The sequence below is a fragment of the Styela clava genome, chromosome 8 (assembly GCF_964204865.1).
Source record: "Styela clava chromosome 8, kaStyClav1.hap1.2, whole genome shotgun sequence".
NCBI classification, from domain to species: Eukaryota; Metazoa; Chordata; class Ascidiacea; order Stolidobranchia; family Styelidae; genus Styela; species Styela clava.
In genome coordinates this window covers 7,082,495-7,102,882 of record NC_135257.1, presented here as the reverse complement: position 1 = coordinate 7,102,882, position 20,388 = coordinate 7,082,495, and the positions used below count along the sequence as shown (strand labels likewise).

Below are 20,388 nucleotides of genomic sequence, written 5' to 3'. Positions count from 1 at the left end.
TAAAATGAAAAGAGAACTTGTCAGAAACTTGTCAACGAGCGACTGAGTGCGCTTAATCATTTACCAACTTTTCTCCGGTAGATGGCGCGGTTGAGAAATAATTTGACGTTTGCTGATTTATGGAGATTTTGGTATATCATTTAGTCAGCAAAACGTTTTCCTAACGGGAAAGCTGAATTTTTTTGAATGCCGATATAAGCAAAATTACGAGTCAATATGACTCTGCTAGTTTGAAAAAGCAGGACCAATTGGTTAATGACTCTGCTAGTTCGAATAGCAGGACCAATTCTTTATAATCACATACAACCCATATATCAAACAAAATACATTTTGTATCCCCTACCCTGTGTGTTTTTAGTTTAAAAATATGAAACTGGTTTGAAATTTAATTTCCTGTGAATGAAATTTGCTTATGTTTCATGAAAATTTATTAGATATCAGAGAAGTTACAAATTTCTCACTTTTTGAGAATTTTTATTCTGGGTATCGTTGTTACAATAAACCCATTGATTGGTATGTTTTTTTCGACTGTTCTCACCTACTAGAATTGAACAGTGTGGTATACTTGATCATACCGGTTGTTTTGTTTCCTATTCTAAAACGTATCATATCGCACTTTTGTTCGCCGGAGTACTCCATCATGCGATTACTACGAATCCTAACGACTTCGGAAATGTAATAAGATCACTGTTGAAGCCTCGTTTTGGGTCTTTCGTTAAATGTGAACATCTCGTTATGAATATTTAAGGAAATACCGGTTTCGGATTGAAATTGCCCAATGCCTTTACAAACCTATATGAATACAGTTCCGAAAAGGAAAAATCTGGGATGACATCGTTGTTTATTGACAATTTTATTGATTCTGCGATTCACACTATTTGCCAGTCAATTAAAACCTATATTGCCACATAGCAATTTGCATATATTCATCTCGATAAAATATTTTATATAATTGAATATAATAATGTTAAATCTTTATATAATAATTACAAATTTGTTGGGCGCTATGTGACGGTGCCCCGTATTTTTTAGGATCTTAATGAAGCAATTTGAAATTGGTATTATTAAAATGGCATATACATTAATAATAGGGGCACCAGAAGTGTGTGTACCAATATGGGGGTAACTAATTTTGTTCGCCTACTTTACATCAAGTTGTGTAAAGGGACTGAAACCTATGAGCAAGGTTATATTCACTTGGCTAACACAGACAGTCCCCGAACTAGCAATAGAACTAAAATAAGGAAATTCTGAATAAAATTTTGGCTTAACCCTAACCTAGTACGCACACAACGGGAGTTCCCATTAATTAGTGCATAACAATGTGTATTGACCTGACTCCAAACGACAATTCCGTATACGTATAGAGTGCATAAAGCATGGCATGCTCGTGGCGAATTTGTCGTCCTTTATTTATTATATCAAGTAAATGTGCGAGAATGAAATCGTTTACCTACTTTTTTAATGGGTCTGCAACAAATAAATTTTCAGTTGCAATTTACGCTTGTGCCTGTGCAGAATTTCCACTTTGTATTTATATATCCATTCCTTGGTTAGGGTTCTTGTTATTTTTCACGATTTATTCACGAGATTTAATACATTTATATCACGTTCGAGACGGGAAATATCCTATGTCAGCTTCCTGATTGGTGTCGGTGTTATTATTTCCGTTTTTATATAAGTCACTTGTTACTATGCTCAATAATAACTTCATGCAAATTTCGTCTACTCTATATTATGGATTGTGCTGCCACATCCTGTTGCATAAATACCCTTAGCACTATTGATATTTTTATAGTAATTAATATTCGAAATCATTGGTGACTCTTCTGAAATATTGTTAGTGTTAGTATTTCAGTATCAGTATCATCTGTTGAAATAAGGCTATGCACTGGGATATAGTAGTGGTTCCTAATCTTTTTTTCAAGTTACCCAAATTTTTAAAAAAATAAAAAACATCTCGCAACCCAAGGATGTGCTCGAATACCAAACGGCACGTAGTCGCGTGGCTTTACATAAACAAAATAGACGTTGCCAAGTTTTTACGCTTTTGTATTTATCACATACAATTACTACTGAACAACTTTTAATTTTTTGTTTAAAACAAAGCGACCAGAGAGGATTTTCAGGCAACCCAGCTTTGGGTCGCGACCTATAGGTTGGGAAACACTATGACTAGAATATAGGAATATTTAACGGCTGACTTCGATTCTCATATCTTCCAAATCTTTAATTTTTTCAAACTCGGGAACCATGTCAATTGAGGCAGAAAAATGCTTGCAAACATTCCATTCTCGAAATTCTGGTATCGCCATGTGTTTCAAGTCTGGTGACGTCGGTACCTTGAATGACTCGGAGTAAAACATAATCCGAGCACTTTTCTCAAACTACACAGATCTCACAAACAGTGTCTTCTTTGAAAATGCATTCATATACCTCATTTCAGGAAAATGCGAACATAAAATCCACTCAGTTTTTTTTTCAAAAGTGTAGTCGCGAGTAGTTTATTTTAATTACTGAAACGCAGTTGATCAATAATGTGTTAATATTTAACTCAATTACGCTAGTGCATTCATAAAATACGTCAAAACTAGAGTACAAAAATGAAATACTGTGAGCATTCAATATCATTATTCTCCTAACTCTATTTGGTGTATCAGGTATTGAAAACGTGTCATCTAATTTTGACATGCCATAAATAATTTTTATGAGACTACTGGTGATGGTTTTGGCTCTAACAATATCGGGATATTTTGTACAAATCCCCTGTCAAATAAAACAACGCCAACGCCCAAAAGAAGAAAATTAGTGAATATCGAGTTAGGGTTAGGAATGCTAATTGCACTGGAAATTCGAATTTTCGAATAATTCCCAACCTCATCTCAGCTGAATAATTGCTAATTTATTTTGAAACCTGCCGCGGGCTTTGTACAAAAGATCCCAGTATTACAAAGAGTATATGTTATAGATTATAGAATCAATATTTGTATGTTACTTATTAGCTACAAGGTGGCGATAATGCAGTGTATTCCATCATCCAATCCCAATATATCATTTACATGATTTATCGTGAAAAGAAATTTAAATTGACAACTTCTGCTGTAGCCTATTTAAGTCGGGTGTAATTTTAAATTCTGACAAGTCGTGAAAAGGAAACACTTCCAAGTGAACACGATACTTGCATTTTGGAACAATAGGCTTTTCAATGCTCAATGGTGATTTTTCATATCACAGTGGCGCGTTTGCTTCCGTTTAGGAAAATGATCGGGCACTGTGATTTTTCGTTCCCTTTCAACAATTGTGCAACTTCAGTTATTTATCGCTGAGCCTCATGCAATGCTTTCCCGCGTTTCAATTATAATACGGGTTAATAATTGACTTTTAAAGCAGGCCTTATTTTTGTTCGTTGCTTCCCGAAAACATGTTTTGACGTCCGGACTCGCCTATTCAATTATCGCGACCACGTAACACGTGTTAGCTTGATTGTTTGATTTGTTTTTCTGGATTGTTATTGCAAGGCATCGTACGACTATAATAGTTGGTAAGCTTGCTTGCTATTAATCATTGAATACTTGGTGAATACAAGATAAAAATACGTATTGCCATTTGCAACAAATGTTTCACAAACGATCACAATTTAATTCTGGTTTGCTAAATTAATCAATATTCATATTCGAGTTATAAACTTAGAAATAAAGAGGCCCTTTTCAAAAATTTCACAAAAAAAAAGTTAACCGGGTTTATTCTAATTCGTGCCCAATAGCAATTGTGTATACGACCCATATAATTCTTAAATCGGGTGTTGTTTATTTTCGTTTTCGAGTTTCAGGCTCTTTATCCATACGCTCTAAGAATGAATAACAATTGGGCGCCTCGCGGGATTTCTATCCTATTTTCTAAGTATAATTGGGAAACTGTATCAACAAGTACATGATTTTCGTTTCTTCTTGTTTTCCCAGACATATACACAAAAATGGCTGGTTTTGTGCAACGCAAATTTTGAGCGACCTGTGTTATGGACATCAGAACTGTGATGTGTTTCAAGTTGTTACAAAATATGTTTTCATGGTATTACAATGTTTGTTACGATTCCAATAAAGCGTACCTAGAGTACAAATCGGAGTCAAAATAGGAGATACGAAACTATTGAATGGATGAATTTGACACCCTGTCCCAATTGTATAACTAAATTACGAAATACCCAGATTTAAAAACAAATGTAATTGAATTATCTTCTCGTTGTGATTATGACTAGAGCCGATAACTTGCAATTCTAAATTAACACTGAATTGAAATTTTCAAATATGGATCATCAAAATATATTCTAAAATTTGAAAATTTGTCTGGTTCAACAAAGTAGTTTACACAATTGAATGTGGTAATGCAGAATGTTTAAGATAAATATCATTTTGATTATGTCAGAAGTGAAACCAAGCTTTTTTTGCCTGGCTGTCTTATATTGAATACTCAAGATTTATATATCAAACAACGATTCTAAATCATTCTTCACCCAATATTTGATGAATCGAATTGGAACAAGTTTGAATATATTCTATCTAGTATTCAATTCGATTTAGACATTCCTATGGGTTAGTCTTACTTCTACGTATGTGTGTACCTTGTGAAAAAAATTATGTTCTCTTAATACAGTTAGCAGTATTCACGAAGTTTCCTACAACTTTTGTTTATGGGTATTTAGGAATTAGTTGACGAAAATGTCAATTATTTTTAAGTCTGTTATCAATGCAATAGGATGTGTAATGGTCAGCGGACTAATGCGAACTTATTTGGCAATTGCGTATCCATGGACCTAGCTTGATTTATAAAGATAATCGTACTTCTCTTTTAATATTACCACAGAAGGACGCAAATCACGGTCACTGTGCACAATCTGTTAAATTTCATTGTTCGAGTGCGCGACACACACTTCTACATACATGCACATATGGTAGCAACGACCAATTACATGATATTGATGGTTGATTTGGATTTAATTAAATCATTTTTCTCTTTAACGGCGTATATCTTGCAAATCTGTCGAAGTCGTCAAATCTAAACAAAGCAATATGTCGTGAGACACTTGCATTATTAGACGATTGCCATCGATAAACTACTTCATTGTCGAGTTGTGTTGGATTGAATTCAAATTCAAGCAAAATGTTGAGGTATAATTCTCTATTTTGATGGCCTCGTATAGCCATAATTTCATATTGTCAATCACGTCGTCTTCGTCCTCGCTGCCCAAGCCGCTTGAATTGAAAGTGCTCGAATCTGCGCGCTTTGAAACTCTATATCGCTTTATTTGACGTTTATAGGCTGGGAAAAATCCCGTATTTAGTTTAATGAATGTTTGAATAGTTCATGTGGTATATGTGTCGATATGCCACGTACCTATATAACCTCTATTTATTTTATTGTATTTTATATACGGTGAGACTCTTAACCCCATTCTGTCAAGATTTATTTTATACCCCGTTATGCGAAAAATTGGGAGAAATCATCCATCAAACTAACAATAATGTCCATGCATGAACAAGGATGTTTGTTATCAAATCCAGTTGCATAAAAAAGTTTTTAGTCGAATTCCATTTGAATTAATCGACCCAGATCATTTTAATTTGTGACAAATGTAACTGTATTTTTAGTTTAGCTTGATGGTACATGTAAATATATCATATTCTGCCCTATTTTGTCCGTGATCACTGATAATTTTTCATGGAGGCATTTGACGTACAATAGAAATTTCATGCGGCCATTCAAAAATAGGATCACCTCCATACATCTCAGAATTTACTGATGTTTTGCTTGAATAAAGTAAAAAAATCATGTTACTGAATTGACTAACGACTTCCTCTGCTGGGTTATTTTACGATTGATCGATGGTGACGACTATACAAATGTCTACATGAGTTTCAAGCAGCCATTTATCTTAATACTAAGTGAAAAAGTAACGGGATATTTCCAGTGCAAAGCGCGATGTAATATTATTCTGCCATCGTGACCTAATGCGGTCTACATTACTAATCTTATGAGTTCCATATGTGCGAATAATGAATACGTATTTTTCATTTTTTTGATTGTTTGAAACGAACAAACCATATTTTCGTATAGATCGCATTTGAATTCCTTCGAGTGTAAATGGTAAAATTTATTACTGATGTTATCGCTTTGAGAAAATTTTAATATTGCAAATCTTAAAATTTCAAAAAAATATAAATAGGTTGAAAACAACATATTATTTCTCATTTATATGTAAACCAAGTTGTCCCCTTGTTGAAAGCCCTTGAACATTGTTTGTTATCTGTATGTAGTATTTCTTTCTACTTCAAAGCGATTGATTTGTATAGAAATTATACTTCTCTCTAGAGTTACTTATCCAATATAATGGTAAATGTATCGTCACAATTGACCCTATTTCAAATCCTCCGTCTTATCATGGTGTTACGTTATCTGGGTCGTTCGTTAGAAACATAGAAAAGGGCAATAATAAACCTCTTCTATTACTCTTAAATTTTGATGTCAATATCAAACATGGGCATTGGATAATATCACACAGGCACAAGCACTCTCACAGTACGCTAGAAACATATTGTTTTCAGTATAATTAGCTTTACCAAGCATAATCTGTATATTAATAGGCACGCCCCAAGTATGATTTGTATCTAGTCATGTGGTAATCACTCAGTTTTTAGTTGGATTTGAAGAGTTTTAACAAAATATAATTCGAGCCGCCAAACGTAATTGAAAACCATCTATTATCTATTTTAGTGGTGTTTGTCATCAGCCGACGTTTGTAATAGTATTCTTTTGGGTAGCCTCATTAATATCATTATGTTAGTGAAATTGGTAAGACCGCCATTCTACTTTCTCCCTTTGTTGCTTTTGCTTGAAACCCACTTTTTATTTGAATTTCGTTGTTATAGACGTAAGTTGAGACGAAATGGGTAATTTGGTCCCATCTATAGTGCCCCATAATTGTCTGAACAAAGGAGGAGACCTAAGCGACAAAAGCCCCCAATTATAATGGGGTATGTAAAACCCCATTAGTTTGCGGTTTTCAATACAATGTTATATAAGATAAGATTACAATGTTGATAATTTGGCTGGGGTAGGTTACAAGCCTGTGAGCTGTCCCAAATATTCATTGAAATTCTATCTGAACACCATTCTTTTCGGGCCCTGCGTTTTATTTACACTATTTTTCTATCATAGCATTCTTAATTGTGAAACACTGGTTTCTTTCCTAATTTTTTTCTTTGTTCCCACCGAAGGATAAGATTGTACTGTCACACCATTTTAAGTGGCCATTCCAAGTAATATAAATTAACGGGCGTCTGGATGTGGGTATGGTGAGGTTTTGAAATAGTCGTCTTCTCTAGTAATGCTAATGGTGGAATGAATTTTCCATTCAACTCATACCATTATCATTTATTTTTCAGGGTTTAAGTCGATCAGCTTCCAAAGCAATGTGAAGGGTGAAGATTGCACATATTGTCCTATGTCGAAAGCTGCTTATGCTGTATAAACATTTAAACTTTGAACTGCAGTAAAGAATATTGTGCCATCAATGTCCAAAATTTACAACTATAATGATGAACCACTATCCTTGGACCGTTTCACATTTTAAGAAGCAAAGATGAAATGCTCGCATTCCAAACTTTTTTTCATTCTTTGTAAATAGAACAATCGCAATTGTATTTTATATGGAACAATCCTCGTCCATGTGCCTTAGTCTTTTGTGGCGAATTTCTAGACTTTTCCGGCTTAAGATTATAAAGGCGCTAAAAAGGAATTCCTCCGCCCATGTTACGATAACGTTGTTCGGTGTTAACACCATAATATAGACCGCCACTTCCTATCTTTTTATATCTGCAATTCGAATTTAATTGTTCATTATTCATTTCCTCGTAAACTGATTCAGCGACACGCTCCTGGTTGATAAGTGAGTTTGTACCATGGCGACTATTTTGATGCAAATCACCAATTACTCGACTAAGAACGACGTTGACAATGACTGAAGTAAACATCCAAACATCCGGCTTGTTAATGGGATGTTTATTTCAGCCCTTGTGCTCGCAATTCCTTCTTATGCAATTCAAATGGCTAATTTCAAGTCCTTATTTCCGTGACTTGAACGATGTTTACTGTACATACTGTACATTGGGATAGCATGATACAGTTCTGTTAAATGGATTCCCCGTCATAATTTAGGTTCGAAACTTGCATTTTAGTACATATATTAATTTTGCTTAACAATCACTGATTCTATCACGTTCTTTGATGCCTGTTATAGAACATTCCAGTTCTTTCCGTTGTCTTTATTTTATTCTTTCGTTGCATGATGCTGATATCCTTGGATATTCCCAAGCCACGAACAAATTGAGCTCATGTTCGACCGTTGTACAGGTTCTGTTGGTCTTCAATTCAACTAGTGTGATGTATTTCTACCATGGAAGATTTTATTTCCCAACTAATGGAAGGACCTTAACGAGAACGCCTAGTTAGCCTTGTAACAATCATGCTTGGTCAGATGAGTATCCATGATGAATTTGAACTATTTTCCTTTACACATTTATATTCATAATGTGTTTCAAGTCTGTGTAATTTTCTTTTTATTGCAATTAGCATGAAATACAACCGATTTCTTTGAACTTCGTTTCAATGTGGTGTGAAATTCTTTAGAGGCAGTGTTGGCGATCTGGGTTTGGCTTAGGAATGAAAGTGTAATGTCTCATCTTTATATGTGAAATGTTTACATAAATAAATCTGAGGCACAGCACACTTAAAATGCGCAAAAGGGTGACCGTACATTTGAACCAATGTACATTTGAACCCATGCGTATATCCACGGGTTCAATCTATATGCGGGTGCTAAAACCCATGGGTTAGGGTTAGTATGGGTTTAACTATCCGTGAAACAAAAAAAATTCCATAGGTGCAATAGCATACAGGTGCAATTGTCATGGGTTCAAATGTAATGGAACCGCGCAAAAGTAATACGCATGAGACCGCCATTCCCTGTTCTATTCGTGAGGCACCCTAATCTTTAAGACACAGAGTTTAATATTAAGAACACTGTTTGGTATAAGATTGCAGTATTTTTCGGGCAAACCATTATTACTTCTTTCGTCGAATCACGCCATGGCGCGTGTTTATTGCTCCGATATTCCGTGCATTTCATAATTGTCACCAAGAAGGATCAATTATATTTATTACGCACTGTATAAGTTTCCGTTATGATTGTATACCGATCCCGTGGCGATTTTGTTTTGCAATCGCTGCCGCAGAGGGGATTGGTAGAGAGCCGTAATGAACATAGTAGATATGATAATTTCGCACGCGGTTTTATCGCACAACTCGGAACGAATAATAGTGTTTTGCGGACATAATGCCATTTCTTTGTCTTTTATTTTCATGTGGCGTAAGCGGGTCGGTAACGTATTGGCCCACAATCCACGTCCCTGTGTAACGTCAAATAAGTCAACTACTTGCCGCAAGAAGTGGAGAATTATAATATACTTGACCTCTGTATTGGCTATATTCTCCGCCGAAATGATTTTGAAGTACTGTACCCTCCTAAAATACTGTGACACAAGGTGGCGACATTGTATCGAATACTATTTCACATTATCACGTGATCACTGGCGAAAAGTGATTGCATAATCGTGTCTCAAATTCAACAGTAGCAAGTCTCGTGACCGGGATTGCGTTATTCTTCAATGTAGCTCTAACTTATGCAAGTTTGGCGTCGTATTAATAGGTTGTATTTAAATGTGAGTGTAGAATAATGTGATGTTATCGCTAGAATGCTGGTGTTTCCTGAAATGGTTTTATTAGTCCATCTTTAGGTAGCTAAAGTGGTAGAATGTCAGTCTTTTTAATACTTGTATGGGGTTTCAATGCTGACAATTGCACATTATCCAGGCCGGGAATTCCTCGTGGGTAATTGTTTGATGTAATTGAGACGTCTGTTGATGCGGCGGAAATGCAATAATCTCAACTCGTGTCACTAATTTAGAAGATCGCAAAATAACGTGTGTCACGGAGCGGCAGGTTCTTTAGCTCAGGAAGTCTGGAGATACGATATCTGCACTGCAGGCGTTCGCCAGTGAAGCTGCCGATTTAAAAGATATTTAATCGTGTGTCGCTAGCTTTGGATAAAAGCAAATAAATTACATACCTGTGCTTCTAACGTGACAATGGCAGTCTGGTGTGCGTGCGCTAATGTAAACAGTGTTTATTTGTTTAATTTTTTCGATGATAAAGTCCATGGTTCGGAATGGAGTTTATATAGTGTACGATCTTAACCAGTGTATCATATTCTGATTTATTGAAGGATTTATACAGATGAATTTAATTTGTTTTCAGTATTCATTGCTCGTAGTGAAAACTTTCAGCTGATTGCATGCCTAGCTCTATCGCAGTGTCGAAGTGAAACCCGTGATTTTCGCTCCGCGGCAGCACAGGGCCAGAGCGCACGCTTACCTCGCTGTGTGATATTGCGTAACGTCTTCAGCAAAAAATGAAAATACAAATAAGTTGCACCTGCGTGTAGAAGAGAATAGAGCGAGCCGAGTGCAAGAAAAAAGAACGTAATGGCGCGAGAGTCGGAACGGTTCGTTTATGCTGTATTCATTATGTCAAAGTAAGCGTAGAATACCGCGGAAAGAAGGCAGCGGGAGTGAATATAGAGCGAGGATACCTCGTGGGAAAACGTCAATGACGATCGGTCACATGGCCGATAGGAGCGGCCCCATTGGTCGCCCAGGAGCGACTGCGTGCGCATTGTAAGCACATTTGCCTCTAAAAGTGAGTGCATTTGATGCCGAGATCAGTAGTGCATCTCGGCTTGGCGGCGACGCTTTGGCCGCGGCAGAACCTCGCACAAAGTCGGTTTTGTTGGCGCGCTATGTTTCGAGTTAGGTGGGAGAATTTGTAAATATAGTTCATATCAATTTAGACGAAACTGTTCCGTTGACTCTTGAAAGTAGTATGGCTATAGGGCTAAACGTTTTTTGCATATTGTTGAAGTCTGCTAATATGCATTATTTCGCACTTTGTATATAATTTTATTTGCATTTTTTTGAATTTACAGCGCTAATATTACTATTAAATTATTGAAGCAGAAGATGTCGTGCAGCCCTACAATGTTTCAAGAACTGGAAGCTCCACCAGGTAGTGGTCAAGAAGATCAAAGAGCTCTCCAAATTGCGTTGGAATTATCAAATTTGGGACTTCTAGGCACCGGCGATGATGACAGTTCAACATCCAGCTATGATGAGATTACGAAAAGCAAGAAAAGCCAAAATATGACAGAATGTGTACCTGTTCCCAGCTCTGAGCATGTGGCAGAAATTGTCGGCAGGCAAGGTATGTGCGACAAGGCCCCATCAACTATAATTTACCCAGTACAGTAGTATTATAATCTAAAACCAGTTTCAGAATTTCTGAAAATAAATTGGAATAATAATTTACCATTAAGCAGTCAGGCAGTGGTCAAAAATAAAGCTGTTACTGTGTTAATACAGTCAGACAGTGCAAAAATATAGAATATATCTATCGTTGAACAGTTAACATCAAACTGTTCAGATACAGAAACTGCTTATTGCAGTATTGACCTACACCAGTACACTAAAGATAAAAATATTTTTCATAATTTACAGGATGTAAAATCAAGGCTTTGCGGGCAAAAACCAGTACATACATCAAAACACCTGTTAGAGGAGAAGAACCAGTGTTTGTTGTAACTGGCAGGAAAGAAGATGTAGCAATGGCGAGGCGGGAAATTCAATCTGCTGCTGAACATTTCACACAAATTAGGTAAGTTAATCTCAAATTCTGAATACTTTTGTGTATACTTTTTCAGACTGTATTATAATACTGTATTTTGTTATTTAACAGAGCTACAAGGAATAAGGCTGGTGTTCCAAACACAGTTGCACCTGTACCTGGATTAGCACATCCTATGACCGTATCATCTGGAAATTCTTCACCCACTGATCTCACTTCACCTGGTACAATCACACTGCAAGTCAGGGTTCCATACAGAGTTGTTGGATTAGTTGTCGGACCTAAAGGTGCTACTATCAAAAGGATACAACAGCAAAGTCATACATATATCGTCACACCGAGCAGGGACAAAGAACCAGTGTTTGAAGTTACAGGTAGAATATTTTTTATTTGTAGCATTTGAAACTATTACTGTATTAATACTGTTCTCAATGGTATTTGTTAATATTTTAATTTCATGTTATTAATTGTAATTATCTATTTATAAGGTCTTCCAGAGAATGTTGAAAAAGCCAAAGAAGAAATTGAAGCTCATATTGCTGCCAGAACAGGCAGTCAACATCGGGATGTAGATGATGATTTTGCGAGTAATGGAACTGTTGTTGGCAGTCCTGCTAGCTTTGCAGCAAGGTTTGTTCGAATTTTTAAAAATTATATGGTTATATTTTATAGAAATCATGTGACTAACAGTGGTATCGTTTACAGAAACCAGTCTGCATTCACGCCATACCGAAACAGCCCTCTCATGAGCCAGAACAGGCCTGATCTTGGAGATGCCAGCTTTAGATTTCCAATGCAGCCAATTGACAACCCATTCTTCAGCAACTATCAGATTCCAGGATATTCTAAGTTTTCACAAGCGACCAACCAACAAAACACATTGATGGATATGACACAAAATGGAGGTTAGTTATGAATTTTTATTTTGCATCGTGTTCAGTAATTGAACTCGTTATATTTATCAAATTCTAAGTTATTTAATAATATTCTAACTAAGTTTTATTTAATATCTCCATTTTTTCAGCATTGAACATGTATGCACAAAATACAACTTCACCAATCGATCAGCTCGATACTCATCCTGATCAGATTACCTCAAATGCGTTGGGTTTTGATGCATCTGCAGCACCGGCTACCTCATGGGCTCTTGGTGACTACAACAACGGGCCTTTGTCATTCCCAATCTTTTCATCTGCATCTGATGCCTCCATCACTCAAGTGCCCTTGAATGGAGCAGTTCTCCCATCTCGTCTCTCTCCTACCTTCTCAGACAGTGATTTCCCCTTGGCATTACAACCAGCACAAAGTGTACAATCGCCGATGTCGAACTTATCAAGACCACCAATGCGAAGAGTTGGATCAGATTCTGTGGATTCTACTGGTAGCAGCATTCACAGCCTTGATTTCGGCAATGTATTGCACAAGACAGTGTCCAATGGAATTAATATTGAAAGTGGTTACTCTTCAGGTGTGTACAATAAATTTCTAACAACTATGGTTACCTAGTAATGTAGTATTTGATGTATTGCTTAGTAAAATATCTAATGTTAAGCAATGGCTATAATATTAAATATTTGTTCAATTTTGCAGGCAGCACCACTGACAGTCAAACATCTGGCTCACCTGTGGAAAATATTTGTGGCATATTGGGAAATATGCGTACTGCATCACCACCTCGTGTATGTATGATGTGCCACGAAGGATCTGTTATGGCTGCTCTTGTTCCATGTGGCCACAACCTCTTCTGTTATGAATGTGCCAACAATGCTGCTCTCAATTCCGCACGTTGTCCCTGCTGCAACGAAACAGCAACACTGGCTCTTCGTATAAAAACAGAGCCCGTTGCTTGAATTTCAATCATCAGCAGCAAACAAACATTGAAAGCCCTCTGTGGTAGGTTTTTATTTTCTTCCACAACTATGTATGAACAATACCTGGAACCAATAATTATGCTGTTTTTTTACTGTGTTTTCTTTTTATTGAGTTCGGGGTGCGACGTCTTCCTTGGTATTGGGCTTTGCCATTTGTATTTTAAGGTTGACAAATTCTTTCCATTTTGTTGATTCTACAGCACATTTTTAAATTTTATGTGCTCTGAACACATTGCTTAGATTCTGTCAAGGTTATTTCCTCATTTGCCTTTAAAATATTCAAATCATATAAATTAAAGTTAGTTTTTTTTTTTGAGAGTGCATTAAAAAGGCAATAGGGTTTACCTCGTCAATCATTGAAATTCTCCAGGCACTGCCAAATGAGTAGCCTACTTATATACTTCTACTACCGCCATATCCACATTCACAACTTGCTTTCTCACCAGATTTCAACCTTCAACGGCCATAATTTTTATTTCCCACCAAGCATAATCATTTATTTGCTCTCCCGCATGTTATTTTTCAATAGAAATATGAATATATTAGATATATTATATATTTTGTAATTTTGTACGACCGCATTTTATTTTATACCTTGTTTATTAACACTTTTCCATCTTGTAAATTTGATTTTTTTTCTTTTCTCACTTGCCTTGTGGCGTATGCTATCATGTGCACTAGTTGCATACCTATATATTTTTGCGTTACTTATTCAAAATGCACAGTTTCACTTCTCACAATCACATTTTGTTTGGCTTATCCCTCTATGTATACCATAGTTCGTTTCACTTTGTTTTCGCACCATCGTTTGTTAAAATGTTTCCATTGGTGGCTGATTTGGCCTTTCATTCGTCTTCACTGCCTATACTAAAAAAAGTCCTTGCCTGTCGAGGCAAAATGAAACATGTTTTTAAGTTTGGTGGCCATGTCTTGAAAATCAGGATTACATTTTCATAATTATTGTTATCGCACAATATATTCCGTTTGGGACTGAAAATTTCACTGTCCCCTTAAAAATAAAATTTGTTGGTTGTGTGACCAAATAAGAGTTCTTATCAAGTTGATAGTTCTTACTGTGCTCTTAGAAATCATTGGTGCTATCTTATTGCTGCTTGCAACCGTACTTACTGCCTGATAAAAGTAGTTTTAAAGAAGTTTATATTTATTTCTTATTACACGCCTGTCCCTTGATTAAACAACATCCTTTTTTTGTTCGGTTTTATTTGGTTAGACAATATATGAATTCTTGAGACTTAAACGAAACAGGATCTAATTTCCTGTAGTAAATAGTAATACTCCGTCCTTAAAAATTATTTGCCTTGTTGGGTTATTAGGGAAATCAAAATACCAAGACTGTGAACTATTTATAATGTGGGTCTGGCAGTAACAAGATTTGATTAAGCTTGTGTGTATTATCTGACTGTCCACTGTCATATTACTGAGCTAAAGTTATTTTTGTTTTAAATTACAATTATGTGAATCTGAAAAATCATGGATGGTTCGTAACAATCCATGTAGTTTGTATAAGTTGTTGTAGCTGCCAAATAACAGTTCGGTAGAAATCCCATAGAAGGACCTTATTTTGTTCCAAGCATATCTGTATCTTGGCATGTTTTCGTAATCTAAAGATGGTGGGTAAATTCCATTTGTCAACAAGGGTCCTGGCTAATTCTAGTCCTTATTGTTTTTGTTCATATATCTACCAAGAGGTTTTTTACAGCAAAGTCTGCTTTTAACATTCTTATTTTACACTTTTAATTGTCGAAGAGCTGCTACGATAGTTTTTTTTTTCTTAAAGTTTAGCTATAGTTTATAATAACATCCCCTTAATAAGTCTGGGCCTGACACAAATATAGAAATAAGTAATTATTATAACAGTGTTCCTGTAATCGCAAAGATTGAAAAAAGTCTTTCACTTTCCAACCCCATTATGGGAGAATTTGATTGACCAATTTAGTCATGAATATTGAGTAATTAGCAATTATGCTGCATTATTTTGTTTCATTCATGATATATTTACTGTACTTTCAAGTATAATTTCGTTAGAGTTTGTTGTTTTTGTTACAATTTTCTTTCTTCCTAATATCTCATATCCCTTTAGTTTGCTGCTAAATGTATGTGACCGCGAATTTTATTTGTGATGGGTCATGTGTAAGTTGTAGTTGGAAAGTGAATTGCGATATAATTTTTTGCATTCACTTAACCTGCAACTTGGCATGACACAAGTCAAATGACTGGGGTATGGACAAAGTTGTCCAACCCTTGTGTGATTGTGTAGCCATCGATCATTGAGCAAGAGTTAACAAAGTAAAGAGTTTTTTTTATTTTATGAAGGCAAGTTTTGTTATACTTATAATAATAATAATATCTGTATCTATATATTCTATAGACAACTTTGTGGCCAGAACTGAATGTTTATTTGTTTAAAGCTTGAATTATGAGATTGTAAAAGAGTTTTATTTTTTCCCATTAAAATGTATTTCGTTCTTCAATATTTTTGTCTGTGTGATGATTTTATATGGCCTGTTCAGTTAGTTATTGGATAGGTGTTGGATTGATTCCATGGCTAACTTGCGCTTACAGATTGTATTCACGTCAACGCTCGCATTTGACAGTGCTTTCTTGCCTCGTCAGCCTTATCAGTCTCCCAGTTCGTTGGTTACTTATTCAGCGTAGCCAGGCAATTAGGTAATCGTGCCCGCCAGCATTCGATTTCACGACTAGACTGTTTTCCTGTCGACTAGGTTGAAACATTGCGATCTAAGGTCGCGTCGAAGAAAAGCTATCCTGCTTTCTTTCTATCGCAAGTGAGCGCGGTTTCTTAAGTTCAAGGACCGTTCTTAAATGTTCGCTTTGCGACCTGCTGGTTTTGTTTAGTTGGCTGGTACAGCGGTTTGTATCGGAGATGTCGGTAAATTGCTATTCTCTGCTTAGTCAACCGTGGTGTGAACATCCAAGCTTTAAAAGTCTGCATATTTTCAAATCGACGTAATGCTTTCGCTTAGCCACAAATAGTATCGCAACAAGGTACAAATACAGGCGCAAGAAAGGCGCGTACAAATAAATGTCAAACGACATATTCCATCCACACTATGCACAAGCCAGAAAATATGGTCGGCCTATTTTTTTGGTTCAAAAAATATGTCCCTTCTTGTTGGTCTGAAATGGCCAACTTAATCCATTGTAATGTTATGTTTTTCAAATAGGCTCGTTTCGGTAGCGGTCCGCCACTTATTCAGTCTGATAAACAAAATTAACCATTGCCTCGTCTGAAACTATCAACTAATGATGTATGAAGACGGATGGTGGTTGAAAATTGAATTAGAGATGGAGTAGTCGGTGACTAGAGGTCTGCTGCAAGATCAAAGTTAAATCAACCGAACAGAAGCTAGAAAGCGTTCACTTGTAGAACAACTCTGCGTGAGTCAAAATCCCCGCAGTTCAAAAATGATATTGGAACCATGCGATGTATTAGTTTTTACGCGCATTTACTTCACCATATATTCAACGTTGGTGGTCTTGATTTTTTGCTAGATTCAGTTTTAGAGATTGGCGTACAGGAATTGCCAGTTTGTACAATAAAATGGCCCACGCATGAACCATGTGGTCAATTTGGGATTGATGTGTGCGTAATTGTCACTTAAATTTTGAGGTAATCAACTGGTGTGTATGCTGCGGAACATCTTGTTGCTGGCATGTGGTGAAACGCATGCAGTTAGTATTTCACGATTAAGATGCCCTGATGCAATTAGGAATCACCTGCCGTCTTGCGATAACAAATCAAATCGTGGAAATATCTCGTAATTTGATTGATATCCGGCTTAGTGTACTTTGTCTAAAATACTGATCTGTCCGGCGACAGAGCGTTATCATGACTTGACCAACAGCTGTGAATCGAACATTTTAGCTTTGATATGATTCGATAACTAAAACATAATTATTAGTGTGATTACCTGTCACATAAGATTGATATTACATGATTTTGATTGGCTTCATTCATTAAAGTACTAGCACAAATAAATGAGCATTTTATTTTTCTACATAATATACCATTTTTCATTTTTGTATTTGGATGCATTGGCCAATTAAATTTCATTGAAAATGGACAGCTGTACTGCCCACTTTAGAGTTTAGACCACAGAACCTGCAGCTTTTAAGCACAAAGTGCTCAAAACATTACCCGCAACTATAACCCAAACATGTATCTGAGCTGTGTTCTTAGTTAAGTTTATGATATTATGCTGTGATATGATTTCATGATATGTATTGTCAACACTTTCATTTCCCAATCCATGATATGTTATCTCTCATATAAAACAACAATAAATAGCTTTAATTTTGGGTTTATAAGGAGGTTCTCCCTGTTTTACTAACGCTCCTCAAAAGCGCGCCAAACCGTACGGTATTCGTTGCGGTGTGGTGATGATTTTTGAGCCTCACAAAACAATCTTTCTCGATGAGGCTGTCAGCTATGAAAACAGACAAGCGTGGGAGAGAGGTAGAAAATTGGCAGATGACTGTTATTACGGTGCGCACAGTCTATTGTAGGCCTCGTTCAGATTGAGATATAATGAGCCTTTATTCGTGTGACGCGCTTGGTCGAGCAAGAGTGATATTGTTGTACGAGTACCGGTAGTTAGAAATAACTGACAAGTGTTTTATTTTACGCAAAACAAGACTCGACATCGTTTCTGGCCAAACGACTTGTATCTCATTTTATACGTGTATAATATTTACTACAAATCACGATACTCGTTTATATTGAAACGGTCGCCCGCGTCGGACCTGGCGGATACCGAATACAGACTGTATTCAAGCAGACATAAACCATCAACTGATTATACGTCAACGTAATTATTATTGCAATATAGATTTATTGGCAAGATTCCGGCTGTTCGTTGTTTTTCCGGTAACACTGTTGTGTTGCGCAGTTTCGGATATCAATCTAAACGGTAAATATGAAATAATTCGGCATAACGAAGTTAATCTCAAATCACATAGCCAGTATAACTGTTTTTGATGCTATACCGGTATAACTGTTTTTGACGGTTTGGTGAAGATCATTGAAACAGGCAAAATTAACTTTTGATGCCCATTTTGGCGAGAGTTTTTGCAAAATTGACTTTCCAATTTTCCAACCAGCATCAATAGCATGTATGCAAATAGAAGTAGCTCAAATATATTATCTATTTTTGTTATAAGGTTTTAGGTCTTATTTTATCAGATTCTAATGTTGGCAACTCCAACGAACGTGGACTATTGACTACGAAATATTAACATATCAGGAACTTTATTATTCGACAAGCATGTATCGTGTACGTCCAATTTTCAACATAATATTAAATTGAACCTAAAAGGCCGCGTGATATTGTACGATCATGCGTTATTACGCGAGTATGTTTTCATCATAAATTCGTGTTAGTGCTTGGCCTGCTCGTGATATACACAGATTGACGACTTCGCGTTCTACTCACCCAAACACATGCAAGCAGCTATATACTTGAAATAAACGCATGGATTATGTAACATGTTTGTAACAGCGGTACAGTTTCATATCATATATATATTATTTTTTTACGAATTATTTAATTTCACTGACTGCAAAGGCGGACCGGACCGTCCATGATGTATTCCAAGTGCGGTCAATTTGCTCTGGCTTGGATTTTCATCGATCAAACTGATATTTCTTGTTGGAGATTAGATCGGCCCGTGTTAGAAAATAATAGAACAGAATAACAAAATATTAGGTAATCCAAGTTATGCCTATCTGGTTCACTCACTTATATTACAACGGACCAACGCAGAAATGGCTTTGTCTTGTATGATCCCGCCGATTTCTTTGTTTAGAACCACCAAACAAATTTGCAATCGTGATCACACCACACTAATTTAGTCATCAAACAAGTGGAACACCGTAAGCAAATGACTTAAATATAAATACCTTGTCGAAAGTGAAATCCGATTGACTAAAAGTTAAATTCAAATGTGCTCTAGAATAGTTTATACAGGAAAACGTTTGAGGGTACAGATAAATTTAAATTTGAAATGCATAAAATGCAGAATTTTGCAGCATACTTTTGAATAATTTGCCTAAATGTGAAAATTGCTCTTAGAATTATTTCAGTTCTATGTGTACTAATTGAATGGTTACTATAAAAAAATTATAACAAATTTTACTTTTTCTTTTCACCTCTCGTTTATATTTTGAGAGGTGTTGTTTGGGTAATACTAGGAAGAGACTAATCTATTTAGTTGAATTAGTTGTATCATAATATAATGTAAATAATATTAGAGTAAATGATTTGTATATAACAGTGCTGACAAAAAGGGCTTGTATCAATGTTATATTCTTAATACAGTCGGACATTATGGGCAATGTACACGCTTGGAGAGCAATCATTTTTTGTTTCGAATTCCAACTCAGTTTCCACTGAAAATGAGTTTATTTATAGTAAAGTTATATCTATAAATATCGCCATTGTCTGACATCTCCGTTAATCAATCATGCATTTTTGAAATAAAATATTTACGGAAATTGTAATTTTTCTTATTTACGGATGCCCGAATACTAGAGGCTGTGTGCTACATGAACAAAAGCTATATCAGGAACTTAACGCTCCGCATTCTTCGAAGCTGTCACAAAACAGTCTTAAGGTGACACACGTCCAAAAACAATGTACGTACTTTAATATATTTTCTGTTTGTTTTTGTCACGCCCGTCGGTCAG

General features: G+C 36.0%; 2 protein-coding genes across 2 annotated transcripts in view; both read left to right on the top strand.

The window, feature by feature from the left end:
• The window catches only part of LOC120345313 (methyl-CpG-binding domain protein 2-like), a 30,999-nt gene extending 22,352 nt beyond the window's left edge, over positions 1-8,647 (top strand). The window contains exon 7 of the mRNA XM_039414710.2: positions 7,440-8,647. The gene's annotated coding sequence lies outside the window, so the exon portion shown is untranslated. The remainder of the gene's footprint in view (positions 1-7,439) is intronic.
• Positions 8,648-11,079: 2,432 nt separating this feature from the next.
• On the top strand, positions 11,080-16,153 carry LOC120345399 (RNA-binding protein MEX3B-like). Its single transcript, XM_039414829.2, has 7 exons — positions 11,080-11,370; positions 11,664-11,820; positions 11,902-12,164; positions 12,279-12,420; positions 12,496-12,695; positions 12,815-13,258; positions 13,381-16,153. Exons 1-7 carry the CDS (start codon positions 11,130-11,132, stop codon positions 13,638-13,640), a joined length of 1,707 nt encoding a protein of 568 aa, XP_039270763.2. The 5' UTR covers positions 11,080-11,129; the 3' UTR covers positions 13,641-16,153.
• Positions 16,154-20,388: the final 4,235 nt, after the last annotated feature.

Excerpts from the sequence above, each read along its gene's own strand:
- LOC120345399 (XM_039414829.2), top strand. The coding sequence starts at position 11,130 with ATGTCGTGCAGCCCTACAATGTTTCAAGAACTGGAAGCTCCACCAGGT. Across the intron at positions 12,165-12,278 it reads ACCAGTGTTTGAAGTTACAG|GTCTTCCAGAGAATGTTGAA; the intron begins GTAGAATATTTT and ends TCTATTTATAAG. Across the intron at positions 12,421-12,495 it reads CCTGCTAGCTTTGCAGCAAG|AAACCAGTCTGCATTCACGC; the intron begins GTTTGTTCGAAT and ends TATCGTTTACAG.